At 48.6% G+C, this 20,616-nt stretch overlaps 1 protein-coding gene across 1 annotated transcript; it reads left to right on the top strand.

The window, feature by feature from the left end:
• The first annotated feature begins 9,481 nt into the window (after positions 1 to 9,481).
• Positions 9,482 to 12,304, top strand: LOC144253305 (intestinal-type alkaline phosphatase-like). The gene is made up of 11 exons (XM_077795238.1): positions 9,482 to 9,560; positions 9,641 to 9,757; positions 9,871 to 9,986; positions 10,135 to 10,309; positions 10,388 to 10,560; positions 10,795 to 10,929; positions 11,011 to 11,083; positions 11,205 to 11,339; positions 11,424 to 11,615; positions 11,817 to 11,933; positions 12,018 to 12,304. The coding sequence occupies exons 1-11, from the start codon at positions 9,482 to 9,484 to the stop codon at positions 12,302 to 12,304; spliced, it is 1,599 nt and encodes a 532-aa protein (XP_077651364.1).
• Positions 12,305 to 20,616: the final 8,312 nt, after the last annotated feature.

Raw genomic sequence — 20,616 nt, 5'->3', positions numbered from 1 at the left:
ATTGGATCATACCTGTCACTGACTACCGGTCCAGCATATAGCCATACTTGTGGATAGGCCTAAGCACCAGTGGGGGGGTGAGGTTCTTGCCTCACCTCTGTTGGCCCCCAAATTTAGCCTTGGTGCCAGTGGGGGGGTGAGGTTCTTTGCCTCACCTCTGTTGGCCCCCAAATTTTAGACCATCACTAGCAGAAGGGAAGAGGATACAGAAATGCCACGACACCAAGCCAATTGACAGCTCCCTTGGAAAAATTGCATCACTGGTGACACCATCAGCAAAGATATGCCAGCACTACCACAATTCGCTGCACCAAACAATAGTTCACAATGCATACAAGTGATACATAGTCCAGGCAAGTTCTACAAGCAGTTCAAAGCGGAGGAGTCTATCAATATATCCATTTCCTCCCAAAGTAAATCGAGTCCTTGATTGAGAATTACTTGTTGAGTTATATTTATTGATGCATCAGTTTATACAGTTTACTATGATAGCTATCATAGAAGCTGTAGTTTTGTTTTATCTTAGTCTTCACCGGCACTGAGATGGAGATGGGAATTCTGGCAAAGATGCTAAAGAGACATTATCCTGAACAGAATTATTAAATATAATGAAAAGGAAAGGTGAAAGTAAACAGATCTGTTAACCTCCTTTAAAAACAATCCTTAACAGCTGTTTACCTAATTTAAATTAGTAAACAAACAGATCTCTTAACCACCTTTAAAAACAATCCTTAACAGCTGTTTACCTAATTTAAATTAAACCATTTAAATCAGGTGAATAAAAAAAAATAATTTGGATCCATTTTTTCATGAGCGCTCCTCATATATGATATATGGACATATGCACACACAGACATACAACACAAAACACAAGAGTGCACACAAACATACAACACATAACACAATAGTAAAGGCCTTGTAGCTTTTCCTAGGTGAAATCTCCATTGCAATGTTTAAAAACGCCACAGTCAAAAAATAAAACTGATCAGAAAAACATTAACCTAGGTCTGTATGAGCTCCAAAAAATAAAATAGAACTTTATGATGTGGGAAAAATGCAATAATAAAATAGATATTGAAAAAAGCACCCTGGTTAATCACTGTCACAGATGTAAGAATAGCCAAGCTGGAGCTCTGGATATTAGCTGTTATGGATTTGAGTCAAATCATCTTCTTTTTGGTCTGTAGAAATTGCTTTAGTTAATCTCTCCAGAATCCAAATTGGCTGCTGTTCTCCCTGTGGAAAAACACAAACAGAACCCCAACTCCAGACAATCACTGGGTCAAGACCTTTCCGTTGTCCTGTTACAATATCTTTCCAAAGTACCTTAGGCTTATGTACATTTTTTGGATACATATGTCTTTCCGCAGCACTAAGTCCTGATGAATCCAAATTTAAAAAGTTTAGAGTAAAAAGGGTTATTTTAAGTTTATCTTTGGGGGATATATACCCCTTTCCAATTCCCTCTTTTTGCTTTAATAAGTACGTTTTAATAGTTTGATGAGCTCTTTCAACTATGCCTTGTCCCTGTGGATTGTATGGGATTTTTGTTATATGAGTAAAACCAAATAATGAGCAAAATTGTTTAAAAGAGGTAGAGGTATAACCAGGACCATTATCTGTTTTTAACTGTTTAGGAACGCCCACAGTGGCAAAATTTTGTAAGCAATGAGGTATAACATCTTTAGTTTTTTCTCCGGCATGAAGGGAGCACATCAAAAATCCGGAAGCAATATCAACTGTAACATGTAAATATTTTAATTTTCCAAATTTTGTCAAGTGTGTGACATCCATCTGCCAAATATGGTTAGGTATCAGTCCTCTAGAATTGACTCCAAGATTAACTTGTGGTAAAAAGGTCACACAATTTTGACATTGTTTTATTATGTGTCTGGATTGTTCCTTAGTTATTTTAAAATGCTTTTGTAAAGTATTAGCATTAACATGAAACCTTTTATGAAAATTTGTAGCCTCTTCTAGTGCAGAGAAAATATGTATGTCATGTGCAGTTTTATCTGCCAAATCATTGCCCAAACTAAGGGCTCCAGGCAATCCTGTATGTGCCCTAATATGTCCTATAAAGAATGAATCTTTTCTGTCCCAGATTAGACTTTGTATAGTGGAAAAAAAAAAAAGAGAAAACAGTAGAGGAAGGGGAAATCCTACCAGCATCTTCAAGGGATACAATAGCATTAACTATATATTGACTATCAGAAAATAAATTAAATACAGAATCTTTAAACATCACAAAAGCTTGTAAAACTGCATTAAGCTCTACCTTTTGAGTTGATTGTTTGGGTACTAAAAATGTAAAAGTTTGATCAGGGGTAACTACTGTTGTTGTACCATTATTAGACCCATCAGTGAATATATTTGGAGCATTCATGATAGGTGTTTTTCTTGTCATTTTAGGAAAAACTACAGGATGCTTAGACCAAAAAGACAACAAAGGATTAGATGGTAAATGATAATCAAATGAAACATTAGACTTACACATGATTATTGCCCAAGTATTTAACTCATTAGCTAACTCATCAATTTGATCCATAGTATATGGAGTAATAATTTTATTGGGAGAAATTCCAAACACTCCCTTTGCTGCTCTCATTCCTTTGAGTATTAATTGTCCTACAGCCTTAGGATACCTAGTAAGAATAGTGTTAGGAGAATAAGATAAATGTATCCATAATAATGGACCTTCCTGCCAAAATACTCCTGTAGGAATATTTTTTGTTGGTAGTACAATAAATAATAAAGGCAAACTTATATCAATTCTATCCAAATGCATATTTTCCATATATGTTTCTATAATTTTTAATGCCTTTCTTGCTTTAGGAGTTAACATGTGGGGTGAATTTGGATCTGATGGACCTTTTAGAATATCAAATAAAGGTCCCAACTCTCCTCTTGGTATGCCTAGATCAGGCCTTATCCAATTTATGTCTCCCAATAACTTTTGAAAGTCTTTAAGTGATTTGAGTTGATCTACTCGCATTTGAATTTTTGGTGGACAGACCATGGTTGAGGATAATAGAATTCCTAAATAATTAATTGGAAAATTTAATTGAACTTTATCTATTCCTATCTCTAGATTATAATTTTTAATAAGTTTATAAGTGTGGCATAACATTCCAGCAATGTGTTTTTATCTTTATGTGCTAATAATATATCATCCTTTTAGTTAAATATTTGTAGTTCAGGATTTTGATTTCTAAGTGGTTGGATTGCTTTGTTAACATAGATTTGACACATAGTTGGACTGTTAGCCATCCCTTGAGGGAGTACTTTCCATTCATATCTCTGATCAGGACCTTCATGATTTAGTGCAGGGATAGTAAATGCAAAACGTGGACTATCCTTGGGATGAATTGGAATAAAAAAAACACAATTTTTAATAACTATAGCTAAAACATGCCAGGTTTTTGGCAAAGCGAACAATTGAGGAATCCCTGATTGAGCAGGTCCCATAATAACCATCTCATTATTAATGGCTCTTAAAACTTGCAATAATCTCCATTTACCAGATTTCTTTTTGATGACAAAAATGGGAGTATTATGGGGAGATACGGAAGGTTGTATATGTCCCTCCACTAATTGTTGTTTGACCAGATCATGGGCTACTTGTATCTTTTTTTTAGTCAGGGGCCACTGAGGAACCCACACTGGTCTTTCTGATTTCCAAGTAATTTTTATTGTCTCAGTGGACCTTTCTGAAAATCCAACCCATGTCTGTCTGTTCCTTGATCTATTTGAATTGGTGCTGCTATACCTTGTTCTTGTTCTCCTAATCTTTTTTCTTTCTTAAAACCTTGTCTAGCCCTAGTAGTGGGCGCATTAGGATTGATGTTATTTGTTAATGTCAAACCTAATTGATCTAGGACATCTCGTCCCCATAAATTTATGGGAAGATGATCCAATACATATGGCTGTATAGTTCCTTCACATCCTTCAGGATCCTTCCAATCTAATATCATTGCACTTCTATGGGGATTAGTCGCCACTCCTAGGCCTTGAAGCATTTGAGTGGCTTGTTGTAATGGCCAATGTTTTGGCCATTCTTGACGAGATATGATGCTAAGGTCAGCACCTGTGTCCAGTAGCCCATTAAACTCATGTCCTTGAATATTTAGTTTTAGCATTGGGCGAGAATCTAAATTTAAAGACAGCATAGCCCAATCTATACCTGTGGAGCCTAATCCCCTGGAACCTCTTTCTACACTATGACTAGAGAATTTATTATGTAGGCTGGGTATTATTAACAACTGTGTTATTCTTTCTCCAGGTGAAATTACTGATATACCTCTTGGAGAACTAGGTATAATTTTTATTTCACGTACATAATCGAGATCAATTACCCCAGGACTTATCATAAGTCCTTTTAATGTAGATGAACTACGTCCCAATAATAAGCCTACTGTTCCTTTGGGAAGAGGTCCATTTACCCCTGTGGGAATGATCTGAACTCCCATCTCTGGAGTTAGTACTGATCTGGCAGAGGCGCAGATGTCCAACCCTCCGCTCCCTCGGGTTTGTCTGATGAGGGATCTGATGGACAATGTGTCCTGGGCACTACGCTGATGGGGTTGCTGGGTTCCTCCAGTGCTCCGTATATTTGTGGTTGTGGGCGCTGGAGCATTGGGCCCCCCAGTCCATTTTTTGGCAATGGAGCCTGATGCCTTTCTCCACGATATCGTGGGTAAATACCTTGTCCTTGTCCGTTTTTTGATAAGGGAGTACCCTCTATGGTGGTTTGAGAACGGCATTCATTAGCCCAATGTCTCCCTCTACAGCATCGTGGGCAAATACCCGGTATTCTATTCCTTTGATATCTAGTTTTGTTAAACCCTCCTCCTATGGGGCAACTCCTTTTAAAATGTCCTGTTCCTTCACAATTATAGCATACTTTTGGCCTGGCATCTAAAGCCTGTTGTACTGCAGCTGCCAAGACTTGCCCTTGTTCATTAATGTCTCTACATAATTTAATATATGTGTTAAAATCTTCATGTCTCCATGGTCTAACCTCTCTGCAGAAACGATTTGCTTGGTCATAAGCCAGTTGTTTTATTAATGGCATTGCTTGATCTGTATCCCCCAAAATTCTGGCAGCTGTTTGAATAAGCCTATCTGCCGCAACCCGGCTGGGCACAGAAACACAAGCCGCTCAAGCGGGAACAAAGCTTTATTTTTAAAAAAGCCGCCATTCCCCGTGTGCGCCCTGCTAACAAGCCGGTCAACACACGTGTGTCTTTTTTCGGGAACCGGGGGCACCGACCTCTCCCGGAAATTCCCTCCTACTATCCTTCCCCAACCAATGGGAACTCTCCGGGAGTCCCTTAACATGAGTCCCCGTAACAGACCGAGGTGAACAGCAGGAGTCCAATTTCCATATGAATGTAAATCTTAACATAATCATATCATCTCAATGGCTAGCTGGCAGTCACCTAAACCAAAGGTGCCATGTATCATAATACTTTTGCTGTGGCTCCTAGCACCTATCTACAAAGTCAGCGTAAGGTTCATTAGGTCTCTGTATTACCTTAGATAGCTGACCTTGTAAATCTCCATGTCCTTGTAAAGTCTTCCATGCCCTAACTGCGTCTGCAGCAATTTGTGCATATATAGCAGGATCATATTTAATTTGTTGTCGTTGACCCTCATAAGGTCTTTTTCCTAACAACATATCTAGATTTCTTTGAGGGTAACCGGCTGCTGCATTTTGCATAGCTGTCTCCGTGCAAAATTCCTCATCAGCAACCTTCCATAACAGATATTGTCCTCCATTTAGCACAGATTTACACATGCTAGCCCAATCTGCTGGCGTCATGTCCAAGACCATAGGTTGTTACAGCCTCCTTTAACTGCTTCACTGTTTTAAAATCTAAAGCATGGTGAATTCGCTACCCTCCTACCTGTTCAAATACAGGGCCTGCTAATCTTTGAGGTCCTGTCTCAGGATCCCATTTATCAACTACGGGGTTTGAGGGCCACTCAGCTGTCTCCATCGGTGGGGCTGTTGGTTGAATGACGCCCTCTGGTGATAAAACGGAGTTAGTAACAGCCTCTTGTTGTGGCCTTTTTCCTAATAGCCCCTTTTCCTTTAAATTTTCTTCCTCTGTCTGACTAGCTCGAGAGACCTTCTCTTTTGCTTGATCTAAAATGCTTTTTCCATGGTCTGAACCTCTAACAATTTACTTAACACCTTTTCAGTTTGTTTTTTACTAATTTCTAATCTACTATAAAGATAACGCAACCCAATAAGATAACACAAAACAAAACCAAAACAGAATGAAACAAAAACAGAATAAAAAATCGCTGTATCAATTTTCTCTTTCTCAGGGCCAACAAACTTCAAACCTTTAGCCAACCATATTTCCCAGTTTGCCTGAGAAATTTCTAGGGATAGGCAGCTTGAAACAAAAACAAAATAAATCAAAACAAGAACACATTGTTATTTGAAATGGTCACCCATTCTCTCCCCTTCCCTCAGGGGCGAGCAATTTCACTTACCTCCGAGTTTCAGACATTCCACGTACGGACCACCAAATGCCGCAGTCTGGCTGGGCACAAAATCACTCACAGCCTTGTAGATTCAAATAGCAATTATTTATTCCCGAACTCACACCGGCACTCTACACACGTTCTGGGCCAAATCCACACCTCCACTCGGCTCTGTATCCCCAAAATACTCTCTGAATCCCAAGAGAACTCAACAGGAACTCAAGGAGCAGGCATGCCTGAGGCAGCAGGATATGCCCTATTCCCAGCAGGGTACACCTTAAACCTGGAACCGCCCTAATCCAGTAGGATCCTCGGTAAACCCGGATCCACCCTGGTCCTTGAGCAGGGTCACCTTTCTCAAACATACATGCAATGTCACTGCAAATGTTCAAGGCAAGTCCATTTCCATGAGTCCTTCCTCTAAGCAACATGGGGTATGCTGGCAAGGAAATTGTCATACCTACTTGGCTAATGGCTCTCAGCACAACAGGCCACCTTTCAGGGTCACGTGGCCCAGCCATGGACAAGCAGCCTGCAGTCCTTTAATGGAGATGCAGCTTCTTGGAAAACTGGTTCACAGGAGGCAGAGGGCATGTGGGGGTGGAGGGGACAGCCAGTGAGGCAGGCCTGTGGCTCAGGGGGTGAGGCCTGATGGGAGAGGAAGGAGGCCGCTGCAGGCAGGTGCATTACGCAGAGCGCAGAGCCTGAGGATGGATTTTTTTCCTTTGGAAACATTTTAAAACTGTGGTAAAAACACAGAACATGAAATTTAGCACCTTAGAGGCTGGAATGAAGCTCAACACAGAACACTCACCTAGCATTGCCACAGGCCCTGGGGTGGATACCCAGCCTGTTACCAAAAGCTCAGTCCTTGAGGCCAATCCAATAACGAAGACAAGGTTTTGAGAAAAAGCAAAAAGAAGGTTCATTGCTTTGCTAGCAAAGGAGAAACACAGGGGACTCCTGTCCCAAAGGCTGTGATTCTGTCTAGCCACAGGAACAGGGGTTTTTGCAGAGGTGATTCAGAAAAAATGTGATTAGGGAGGAGAGATCAGAAAGGAGAAGATCAGGGAAGAGAAGTTTAGGGAAAAGAAGAATGGAAAAAAGAAAAAAAATCATGTAAGTTTCAAGGACACAAGGGATATAGTCAAAGCATCAAGTGAACCCCTGTTACAAGCCCAGAAAAAAAAAAAAACCTTCCCCATTTTTAAGTTCAGTACTGTGAGGTGCATTCACGGGTTGGGTAACTCCTCAGAACTTTCTAGTCTTGGAAGCTGAGGCCTCTCCCCATTAAGCTACCCCACTTTCCCCTTGTCTCCAGGAATCTCACTCCACTGGGAACCCCGTCTGAGTGCAAACTTTGAGGCTGGCACTTCACCAGGTGTACAGCCCTCGGGTCCCCCCTCCCAGCCTGCTGCAGGCTTTCCTTCATTTTTTAAAATAGTTTTGTTTCTTTATTTTTAAAAAATTTTTAATTTTTATGTGGTGCTGAGGATCCAACCCAGTGCCTCACATGTGCAAGGCAAGCGCTCTGCCACTGAGCTACGGCCCCAGCCCTCCTTCATTTTTTGAGGCTGAATGATATTCTATGAAGGGCATGGCCCACATTTGGCTTCTACATTCATTCAGTAGTGAGACCTGCTTCTTGGCTACTGGGGACCATGCTACTCTGAACCTGGTGTACAGAAATCTGAGTCCCTGCTTCTAATTCCTTCACACATACATGCAAAAGTGGGATAGCTGGATTCAGAAATACTGTTGAACCCAGCTTGAGGCTCCAGAAACCTCCTAGGTCCTCATCTGAGGCTACATCTCTGGGTGTGCCTAGGGCCTCTGAAAACAGACTCAGCTCAGGGACCCTTCTACCTGTCCAAGGGAAACTGGATGTCAGGGGCTAGAAGTAAATTCTCCTTCAAAGAATAGCCTGACAGCCCCCTGGGAGACATCCTGCAGCTACCTATCTCCCTGGAACATCCTGAGGTTATCAGGATCATCAGACATCTTGCAGCTGGCAGTTTTACCACCCACATCCAGCAATTCCTGATTAGAGAGCTTCCCCATCCCCAGCATATAAATACCCCTGTGTGAACAATAAAAGTTTGCAGCTTGATCAGAATTCCTGTCTTGCAGTCATCCTTCCTGTCTCTTGTCCCTTTATTCCTCCCCATCTAGGTTCACTGCCCACGTTGATGTGTCCTGCCGGTCGGGACAACTGGAGTCAACTTCAAGGGCAGGAGTCTGCCCACTGTTCAGAAGATTAGCCCATGCCTGGTTGGCCTGAGGATTGACCCCATACCCACCTGCTGCCCCAAGCAAAAGTGTGGACACCCAAGCAACACACCTGCTGACCCAAAGCCATAATGGCAAGGCCCAGGAATGAGGTTCCACCAACCCCACCCATTCCCACACATAGTCACCCTGGGAACAATTTCCTGAGGGCCCACCTGCCCAAGTCAAACATGCAAAGACACGATGGAGTGGCCAGGAAGCCAGGCCACCCTTCCAGCATCATTTAGTGTATCTATGGGGCTGGAGGCATCAGGAAGCCAAAACCAGGCCTGTGGCCCAGGTGATCTGCCCCCAGCCCTGCCCCACTTCAGCACCCAGAACAGGCCTGGCCCAGCTGGGTCTCAGGGACAAAGGAGTGCTGAGTCCCACAGGGCAGCATGGGCAGAGGGGTGGTAGTCCAGGCCAAAAACCAAGCTCCTTGCCCAGAGGGAAGCGGCCTCCACTCCCACCCTACATGGAAGACACACCTGGGGCCAAAATGAGAGCTGCCTGTCAGCTCCTGCCCCAGGCTAGCTCAGCCACACCCTGACACTATCCAGGTTTGCCTTTCACACCACAGGGGCAGGAGATTAGGGTGGGAGAGAGACAAGAAGGCTTTAAAAGGGCAAATTGTCTTCTGACTTCTACACAGACAGCCTGCTCTGTAGCTGGTACCTAGGTGTCCCAGCCTGCCACCGACTACCAACCCGCAAACATGCAGGGAGCCCCGGTGCTTCTGCTGCTGCTGCTGCTGCTGAGCCTGAGACTACAGCTGGCCCATGGTGTCATCCCAGGTACGAGGTTCCCCCAGCCCCTCTCCCTGCCCTACCCGTCACCACCCAGGCTGACCTAGCTGCACTCTCCCCTTGGCCAGTGGAGGAGCAGAATCCAGCTTTCTGGAACCAAAAAGCCACCGAGGCCCTGGATGCCGCCAAGAAGCTGAAGCCCATTCAGACCTCAGCCAAGAACCTCATCATGTTCCTGGGGGACGGTGAGTGCGCCAGGCTGGTCCACCCCGTGGTGCTCACGGGCCTTGAACCCAGGGCCACTGCTGGGTCCAGACCAGCCCTGGGGCTCAGGCCTGAAAGGGATCTGTTCCTTCAGGGATGGGCGTGCCCACGGTGACAGCCACCCGGATCCTAAAGGGACAGGTGCAAGGCAAGCTAGGTCCCGAGACACCCCTGGCCATGGACCACTTCCCATATATGGCTCTGTCCAAGGTGAGGACTCTGAGCAGGGGGCTGGGGGCTGTGGCAGGGGAAGGACCCAGGAGAGATGGGGCCTAGTTTGGGGTCCAGGGCAGTGAGGACCACCCCAGGCCTAGGCCAAGGAGTAAGGTTACACAGAGGAGAGTGTCTCTGTCCCCAGACATACAACGTGGACAGACAGGTGCCAGATAGCGCTGGCACCGCCACAGCCTTCCTGTGTGGGGTCAAGGCCAACTACAAGACCATTGGTTTGAGTGCAGCTGCCCGCTTTGACCAGTGCAACACAACACGAGGCAATGAGGTCATGTCTGTGATGTACCGGGCCAAGCAAGCAGGTAGGTATGGGGCTGCCAGTGAGAACCAGGGTAGGCCAGAAGGCTTGTGTGGCCCACCCTGACCCCTGCCACCTCCAGGGAAGTCCGTGGGAGTGGTGACCACCACCACGGTGCAGCATGCCTCGCCAGCTGGCACATATGCACACACGGTGAACCGCAACTGGTACTCAGATGCAAACATGCCAGCCTCGGCGCTGCAGGAGGGCTGCCAGGACATCGCCACGCAGCTCATCTCCAATATGGACATTGACGTGAGCACAAAGGGCAGAGGGGAGTGGTGTGACCAAAGGGCAGGCCCGAAAACTGGCTGGAGTCCCAGGCCTCCAACCATCTGAACCCTGTGGCCTGCCTTGGCCTCTTGGGGTTAAATGGAGTACCCAGAACAGTCCTTCCCACAACCTGATGGGCAGCAGGGGGCTGTCTGTGAGGAGGGGGCTGGAGGCCCCTCAGGCCCCAAGGCCACCTGTCCTGGTCTCTGACTACAGGTGATCCTCGGCGGGGGCAGAAAGTTCATGTTTCCCATGGGCACCCCAGACCCCGAGTACCCAAGTGACACCACCCAGAATGGAACCAGGCGGGATGGACGCAACCTGGTGCAGGAATGGCTGGCAAAGCACCAGGTGATGGGGCTCACAGGGCCGGGACCAGGGCAGGGCCGCAGGTCTAGGGATGTGGGCTGAGTGTGGGCTCTGTCCCTCCAGGGGGCTCGGTATGTGTGGAACCGCGAGCAGCTCATCCAGGCGTCCCAGGACCCAGCAGTGACGCACCTCATGGGTAATGACCCCCACTTCCTGACCTGGCACCCCTCAGGTGGCCCCACTGGAGCTTGTGTGCCTGTGGCCATCACCGTCCCCTCCCCAGCCAGCCCCTCATCACTGGGTCCCTTGTCCCCCAGGCCTCTTCGAACCTGGACACTTGAAATATGAAATCAACAGGGATCGAGCGCAGGACCCCTCCCTGGAGGAGATGACAGAGGTGGCCCTGGTTCTGCTGAGCAGGAACCCCCGCGGCTTCTACCTCTTCGTGGAAGGTGGGCGAGGCACCTGGGCAGCAGGGAGGGCGGGGCGGGGCGGGGCAGGGCGGAGCTTCACGCCCCTCCCACTGGCTCCCGCAGGGGGCCGCATCGACCACGGGCACCACGCGGGAACCGCTTTCCTGGCTCTGACGGAGGCGGTCATGTTCGACTCTGCCATCGACACGGCCGGCCAGCTCACCAGCGACCAGGACACGCTGACCCTCGTCACCGCCGACCACTCCCACGTCTTCTCCTTTGGCGGCTACACGCTGCGGGGCAGCTCCATCTTTGGTAGGCGTGGACGGCGACAGGGGCTGTCGCTGCGGTGCTGAGGCGGGGGTCGCATCTCATCTGTCAACGGGGCGCACTGAGGGCGCCTGCCTGGCAGGGTTCTTGGGAGGAGTAAGCTGGTGACAAGGCAAAAGGCGCCTTTGTGGCACACTGGGGTCCCCTGGGGAGGGCGGTGAGCTCAGGTGCCACCTGTCCCCGCAGGGCTGGCCCCCCTCAAGGCCCAGGACGGCAAGTCTTACACGTCCATCCTGTATGGCAATGGCCCGGGCTACATGCTGAAGTCTGGCAACCGACCCAAGGTCACGGAGGTTGAGAGTGGTGAGTGCGGCCATTGAAAGGTCATCTTCTTGGGGACAGGGGTGGAGGGGGACTCTTCCCGCCCTGAACTCCTCTTCCCGCCAGGTGCCCCCACCTACAAGCAGCAGGCGGCTGTGCCTCTGTCGTCGGAGACGCACGGAGGCGAGGACGTGGCGGTGTTTGCACGCGGCCCGCAGGCGCACCTGGTGCACGGGGTGCAGGAGCAGAACTACATTGCTCATGTCATGGCCTTCGCAGCCTGCCTGGAGCCCTATGAGGCCTGCGGCCTGGCGCCCCCAGTAGGCCAGAGCAGTGCTGTGGGTCACCGCCCTGTCGCCACCATAGTGTTGCTGCCCTTTTGGTTGCTGCTGTTGCTGAGGATTATGCCCTGACACCTGGCCCTCTGAGACCCACCCAGGAACCCTGCAGCTGACATCTCCCACCAACCGCACCCCCACTACCAGTCCAAAACTGGGCTGCCTATCCTGATGCCCCCACCTTTGGCTCTTACCAAGACATAGAGGGATAAGGCAGACTGAGCCCAGGCAGCACTGCCCATCCCAGCCCCGGACCCTCCATGGTCAGGACACTATGGTACCCCCAAGGCTGAGACAATGACATCCACTGCCATCCCTGGGTTGCTCTTGAACTCCAACCTCAAATCCTAGGAAAACAGCAAGCTCAGCCACCCAGTCCCTCCTGTGCCTATACTTTGAGAAGGACCAAGGTAGGCACCAGGCACCCTCCAAGGGATCAGGACTCCACCAGACCCACGGGTGCCTTTGTTGGCCTCAGACTCCAGCAGTGGGATGCCAAAGACTCAGGCATGTCCTGGAACCAGGAGACCCTGCATCTCGCTGATCCACCTCCACACCCAAGCAAACTGCAGATGTGTATGCCCTGTCACTGCATACAGGGGCAGTCCTGTGTAACCAGCAGCTACGTGCTCACCCCTCCCCAGAGCCAACTCTAGGCTGGAGGAGTGGGACAGGGCCCTTGGACCCTTTACCTGGACATCTGGAAACTGAGTATACATCTCTGAACTAAGATGTTTCTGCCCTCCTGGGGCCCCCATTCCCCTGGGAGGGACAAAGCAATAAACGGTTATACAACACAATGCCAGCTATTTTCAGAAAGATAAGCCATGAGTGGGGCCCAGCCTGCAGGTGGAAGGGTGGTTGAGATGGAGAGCAAGGCCTTGGAGCACCATACCCCTCACCCTGCTCCCTCTACACACAGGGAAACAGACCAAGCAGAGACACAGTGTGTGCCCAAGGCTCAAGAATCTGAGCGTGGGTGAAAAGGGTGGGCAAAGAGATCACTGGTGGGGACAGCACCTGAGTGACTGCAGGGAGGAGTCTAGTGCAAATCAGTCTAGGGAGCCAGCACTGAGGCCTAAGCTCAGCCTGGGTCCCCAGCTACAGGGAAACATGGAAGGCATCCCATGTACCACCTGAACCCAGGGCAGCCTGACTTTGGCATTTCTGGCAGCTGAGAAGTGCTCATGTACAAAGAGGGCACCAAGTGCCATGCCAAATTGGCAGTTGGCCTGGCCCAGGCCCGTAGGCCGGCTCTTGGGACTTGTCACTGCCCACCTTCTCTTGAGCCAGCTCATGCAGGTGGGGACAGGTGCTCAATCAGGACCATGACCACTCGCCACACCAGATGGTTGTGCAGAATCCTGTGGGAAGGTGGAACAGGGGGTTGTCCAGACGCACAGGCATGGGGGCCACCCCAGGGAACCACCTGTCGCACCAGGGCCCCCACACAGGGGCTGGACCAGGTCCCCACACTGTCCTCAGAGAAGGGCTGTCAGGTCAGTCCTGGTAAGCAGGGCCTCAGCCTGAAGTGCCCTGAGCCCTAGGCACACAGCAGGAGACAGTCCTGCTACTGACGAGCCCTGACCCTGAGGGGTCACAGCCTTTCCTAACTCGCTATGTGGTGGACAGGGGACACTCAGGGCTCTCTGTCTGCCTCAGGGCTAGCCTTGATCAGCCCCTGCTCCTCCCCAAGGTGGGCAGAGGCCAGGAAGCTGGCCCTGAGCTGGCCCTGGGCCAGCAGAACTGTGGCCACACCATCCCTCAGAGAAGCCACCCTGTCAGCCAGCCCCTGCATCCCCAGTGAGGACTGCAGCTCAGCAAGCCACAGCCTGCCCAGCTCCACAGGCAGGGGGAGCTCCAGCACCAGAACCCAGGACTGCACTCCTGCTCCAGGCTCCCCACCGCCTCCCCACAGTGGCTCCTGCACACAGGCACAGGTGCAGGTGGATCCAGGGTCGGGGAAGCAGGCAGGGGGGAGGCTGGGAGACATGGGGTCCAGGCGTGGGGGATGTGCAGCCCCACCTGTGTGGCGTGGAGCGGATGAGCTGGGACACCTGCTGCATGTAGTCTGTGGCCAGCAGCACCACCTCCTCGTCCTCTGAGAAGTCCTCCTGGAAGATCTGGTCCAGCAGCCACTTCCACCGCAGCTGGGGGCACAGGGTGGGGACCACAGAGGAAAAGGGGCAGGGATGGGACAGGAAGACCAGGAGTCCAGCTCTATAGAAAGCCTCATCCATCCCTGGGGAGGGCGATCACAGAGTCCCAGATTCAGCCCCTACACCTGCCTGCACACAAGGTCTGGGCCACACTCAGGTGGGGATGGATTGTCTGCAGCTGTCCCAGGGTCACCTTGTTGTACATGTTGCCCAGATTCACCGGAGGCCATCACACTGACAGTGATCTTGGATGGAGACCAGACTTGACCCAGCCCTGCCATGCTCCTGCCCCAGCCCCCAGCAGCCCCCAGCTGCTCCAGCTGCAGGATCTCCTGGGCCTTCTGCTCCACAGCCTCTGCCCCCAACAGGCTGAGCAAATGCTCCAGGAACACCCTGTCCACAGCCAGGATCTGCACAGGACAGGGGCCTCCTCAGGCTGGGGACAGGCCTAGCCCAGGCCCCCTCCTGGGACCCCAGCCTTCCCTGCAGCCCCATCCCAATGCCCAGGCACCTTCTCACTCTCCTCATCCTGGGCCAGGCACATAGTCCCGAGCCCATCCCCATGATTCTGGGGACCCTAGGTCCGAAGTCAGAAATCCACGTGCCAGATATGCCAGAGAGAGTGAAGTCGCACCCAAAGGCACGAAGAGAGGCTGTCACAAGCCCCAGGGGCACAAAGCTCCTCCCTGCACCCACAGAAGCTGGTCCAAGCCCACGGGGGTTGGGGGCCCCTGGGAGCTGGGCCCCCGGAGCTTCCAGGCCAGCCCCAACCCCAGCCCTAGCAGGCCTGTCGCCCCAGCCCCAGGTCCCTTGTCCCTCCACTGTCCCGCCTCCTCTGGGCAGGGAATTGAGGCTCCCGGGGCTCCTTGCCGCTCAGCCCCGGGACGCACCGGCCTCCAGAGGAGCGAGGCGCTGTCCGCCCTTCTATGTCTCAGGTCGTCCAGGCACCAGCCTAGGAACTCGTGCACCTTGGGCTGCGCCGCGCCGCCTTGGCCTCCAGAGGGCGGCGACAGCAGGCGCCCCAGCCGCCCCTGGTTCAAGGTAGCGCGTCCTCTGGGATGGCGTGACCCCGCCGCCACCGCCACCGCAGCACGCTACCAGTGGAAGTCCTGGCGGGGACGGTGCTGGCGTCCAGGTTGGCTGTTCGCGCCGAGGCCTTGGCAAGGCCGCCTCTCTCCACCGTCCTTGGTCGCTCTTCCAAGCTCTGCTGTTCCTTTGTTGGCAACCCCTGATCAGCTCTGCCTGGGTCGCTCAGTCCCCTCCAGCATCTTCAGGAAGGTTGAATCTAAGGCCAGCAGACACCTGCAGAGGTGTCCAGCCCAAGCAGAGAGACCAGGCGGGGCCTATTACAGCCCCCTCGATGGCAGGGACTGAGCGGCCGCCCGTGGGAGGCCCTGGAGGAGAGCAGAGCGGGAGTTCCACACCCCAGAGACTGGAGCAGCATCCGGGAGGGTCAGGGTGTGCCACCCCACAGTGTGGCCGGGCTCTGCTGGGTAAAAATGCTGGAGACACTGTGGCCTTTGTGGCTAAAGCTACATGTACTGATCTGGTCAAAGTGGTGGAGTTTAAACAGCTCCAAACTGGAACCAGCCCAGTGTGTTCATCAACAGGAGAGGTTATAATAGTTGTGTTACTTTCATAAATAAAAAACCACAGAGCAATGAGCATTTGTGAAATTCAGCAAATTACATGCATTCCTTTGAGATAATGTAGGTTGGGTTCTAGATCACAATATTATATGGATATGACAACAAAGTAAGTCCTTTTCCCCCACCATATATAAAATATCATGTTTACACTGTAGTTTGTCAATCTTGTAATAACATATTATTATGAAGTGCTTGGAATATCTAAAACTTCAGCACTTGGTAATCTTTGCTGGTGGAGGACCTTGTTTGTATGTTTGTAGCTGATTGATCTCTAATTGGTACTTGTGTCTGGAAGGTGACCCTGGCAGCCCTGGGTACACACATTGTCACACAGCATCTGGACCCACTTACTTGAGCGCCAATTTGGTGGCCAGGATCATGTAGAGACCTGGTTCGAACCAGCCCCAACAGTAAACACACTTCATCCTGCCAAACCCCATGGAGAGTGAGGAGACTCCCCCCAGGTCTCCCGTGCCACGTCTGATCATGTACTTGACCTCCTGAAACTCTAGTGCATTTTCCCTGGCCTCAGCCACTGCAAGGGCAGAGACAGCTCAGAGAAGCGCTGCAGCTGCCTGGGACCTGTGTCTACAGGGGAGCAGGGTGGAGACCTAGGTCCAGGGGCCGGAGGTCACCCAGGGTTCCTTAACCATCACCTAAGGCAGAGCCTTTGTCCTCCACTAGGGAAGGAGGAAAGAGGAAGGCTCAGGGTGGCCACCACCTTTCACACTTACAGTGGAGTCTGTTCACCAGTTTCCTCTCCTGTGCACACACACTGGATGAAATCCTGAAAAAAAAGCAGGAGGGGGCTGGGGTTGTGGCTCAGTGGTGGAGCACTTGCCTACCATGCGTGAGGCAGTGAGTTTGATCCCCAGAACCACATAAAAATAAAATAAAGATATTGTGTCCACCTATAACTAAAAAATAAGTATTAAAAAAGAAATCAGGAGGGCCAGGGGTAGTAGTGCATGCCTGTAATCTCTGCTACTAGGGAGGCTGAGACAGGAGGATCACAAGTTTGAGGACAAGCTCAGCAAATTAACAAGGTCCTAAAGTAACTTAGTGAGATCCCATCTCAAGAATAAAATAAAAAGGGTTAGGGATGTAGCTCAGTGGTAAATCATCCCTGGGTTCAACTCCCAGTACTAAAAAAAGAAAAAGAAAACAGGATGGCCTGGCATGTATTAGGCCTTCACTGACAGGTAGTTTCTCTGCGTTTCTTGTCCAAGACCTGCTCCAGCCAAGGCCAGGTGGGGGAGGGGAAAGGAGCAGAGGCTACACGAGGGGCTGGCTCATCCATATGAACCCTGAAGCTTCACTTCACCTCTTCCCCTTGAACTGAGATTCTCAAAAAGTAAGGAAAAGTACAGGATGCCAACCCAGTATGGAAATGTCAAGAAGATGATGGAATTTGGAAAAGGAGTCAGAACTTGAGTTACACATTTGGGAGTCAAAGGAATTTGTAGCTGTGAGACCAGACAAGATAATTAGGGACACAAGAATAGCAGAGAAGGGTGACCTGAGATGATAAACCAGTGTACTCTAGAATTTGGGGCTTGGCCAAAAGAAAAGAAAAATTTTGGGGGGTAGGGGGATACTGGGGATTGAACCCAGGGGCACTCATTCACTGAGCCACATCCCGAGCCCTATTTTGTATTTTATTTAGATACTGGGTTTCACTGAGTTGCTTAGCGCCTCGCTATTGCTGGGGCTGGCTTTGACTCCTGATCCTTCTGCCTCGGCCTCTGAACTGCTGGAATTGCAGGAGTGTGACACCGCGCCCAGCGAGAAGACTTTTAAGAGACAGAGAAGGAGCACTATAGAGGAAGGGGAAATGAGTCAAAAAGCCAATCAATGCATAAAGTGTGTTAATTGTCATTGTTAATCAAATACAATTTAGTTATTAGACATTTTTGATCAGTTGTATTGGTAAGAATTAGTAAATATTATTTATTAATGCTAGTTGGAAATCAAGCTTGCAAAATGTCTTCATAAATGTTGGATATATTTTGACCCAACAGTCTCATTTTTAAGACTCTCCTACGAAAGTAACCAGACAAGAGCTCAAGAATATGGAAACTCATAATGGAATGAAATTAGAAATCAACATGACCAGATCGTACCTAAACTGTATAAACACATGGAGATTGATCAATACGCTTTTGAATGATGAATGGGTGATAGAAGGAATCAAGGAAGATATTTAGAAATTCTTAGACTCAAATGAGAATAGTGACACAACACACCAGAATCTCTGGGACACCATGAAGGCAGTCCATAGCTATGAGTGCCAAGAAAATCAGAAGATCCCATTAAACAATCTAAGGATGCATCTCAAGGCCCTTGAAAAAGAACAAACCAACTCCAAACAGTACAAGGGAGGCAATAATTAAGATCAGAGATGAAATCAATGAACTTGGAATAAAAGTATGATACAAAAGATCAATGAAACACAGAGTTGTTTTTTTAAAAAGATAAACAAGGCAAACTACCAAAAGAAAAAGGGAGAAAAACCAAGTTAATAAAATTAGAGATGAAAAAAGGAGAAATCACCAGAGACACAACAGAAATCCAGTAGATCATTAGGAGCTATTTTGAAAACTTATATTACAATAAATTGGAAAAGCCAGAATGGAGTCATTTCTAGACGAATATGATGTGCCAAAACTGAATCAAGAGGACAGAAAACCTAAACAGATCGATTACTTGGAATAAAATAGAAGCAGTAATAAAAAGTCTTCCAAAAAAGAAAAGCTCAGGATCAGACGGATTCTCAGCTGAATTCTAGCAAACCTTTAAAGAAGAGCTAATGTACCGGGTGAGGTGGCGAATGTCTGAAATCCCAGCAACTCTGGAGGCTGAGGCCTGAGGATTGAAAGTTCAAGGCCAGTCTTAGCAATTTAGTGAGGCACTAAGCAACTTAAGAGAGACCCTGTCTCAATATACAAAGGGCTGGGGATATAGCTCAGTGGTTAAGAGCCACTGAGTTCAAATCCTGGTACAGAGAAACAACAACAACAACAACAAAACACAACTACTGCCAATTATCCTCAAATTATTCCATTAAATAGAAAGGGATGGAACACTTTCACATTCATTCCAAAACCAGTTAAGGACACACAAAGGAAAGAAAACTACAGACCAATATCCCTGATGAACTTAGATGCAAAAATACTGCATAAAATATTAGCAAATCATGTTCAACAACATATTAAAGAAGAAGGTACACTATGACCAAATTGGTTTTATTCCCAAGATGCAAGGATGGTTTAATATATGTAAATCAATAAATGTAGTTCTTCACATAAACAGAATTTTGGACAAAAATCACTTAGTAATTTCTGCATCTAAGATGCAGAAAAAATACTCAAATTCATCATTGTGCTGTTTATAATGAGAAAATTATGTAATCTTCACCAAGAAGTTAGGGGTAAACTTGAACATAGTGGTACATGAATATAATGGAGTTTGTGTAGTTATTCAAATCATGAGGACATATGTGTGTATTCACATTTATTTACACGATATGTTCACAGTGTCACAAAAATACTATTGATAGAATTTTTTTTTTTTTTAAGAGAAATCAAAGAACTAGACTTTGACCTTGTGTCGGAGGCTTTGGCTAATCCAGCTTCAAGCCCAGGCTGCCTGCTGAGCATGGCTTTCCCAGACTCACTCCTGCACCCCCAGATTCTTAGAGATTGAGACCGGGATGCCCTCACTCATTCAGTCCTTTGAGGTCCCTTCCCAGAAAATATGTGGGGAAGGCATGGGGCACCTTTACTAGGCAGCGGGACACTCTCCTTCCTGGCCCCACCCAGAAACTTGGCAGTTTTCTGTGGAAGGGGATATCTGCATGCGCCCCCTGGTGGGTGGAGTGGGCCACAGCAAGTCCCTGCCACACGCCATCAGGAACACAGAAGCAAGGAGCCTCTTCTTGTAGGTGTGTACCCAGTCCTTGGGCTTTGGGACCTTGGTGACAGAACTTCCAGGCATTCCAAGACTGGTCTCTTTGTTCTAAAGGTCAGTGATCCTTGCAGCCGTATGACACAAGGCTGTTGTTCCCATTTCATAGATGAGGGGTTGAGGCTTGGAAAGCTTAGGGTCCAAGCACACCCAGAAGGTGGGGATGGGGTGTCAACATGAGTTCAGGCTCCAAACTGTCTTAATTTCTTTCTTTCCAATCAGCATTTCTCAAAACTCAGCTGCTTGTGTATCACCTTAGTGATTGCTTGCCTTAGCCACATACTGCCTGTGGCATTAATAATTCCCATTAAGTGAACTCAGATTTCAAAAATAATAATTATAAAAGGAAACTTTTAACTACCAAAAAAGGGAGCACCACCATCTCCAGCCCCAAATAGTGGGCAACCGTGTATTTCAAGCAAACAAACAAAAAGTGACATTAATTGATTTCTCCTTAGGTTCTGTTGCCTCCCAGGGAAGTCTACAGTACGCTTCATCTGTGTTAGGAGGGAAATGGTAAAATTAGGGTCTTTTATGCTCAGTTTTCTGTTACTATAACAAAACACCAGAGACCTGGTAATATATAAAGGATAGAGGTTTATCTAGCTCATGG

Source organism: Urocitellus parryii, chromosome 1 (assembly GCF_045843805.1).
Source record: "Urocitellus parryii isolate mUroPar1 chromosome 1, mUroPar1.hap1, whole genome shotgun sequence".
Lineage (NCBI taxonomy): Eukaryota > Metazoa > Chordata > Mammalia > Rodentia > Sciuridae > Urocitellus > Urocitellus parryii.
This window is presented reverse-complemented; position numbering and strand designations above follow the sequence as displayed.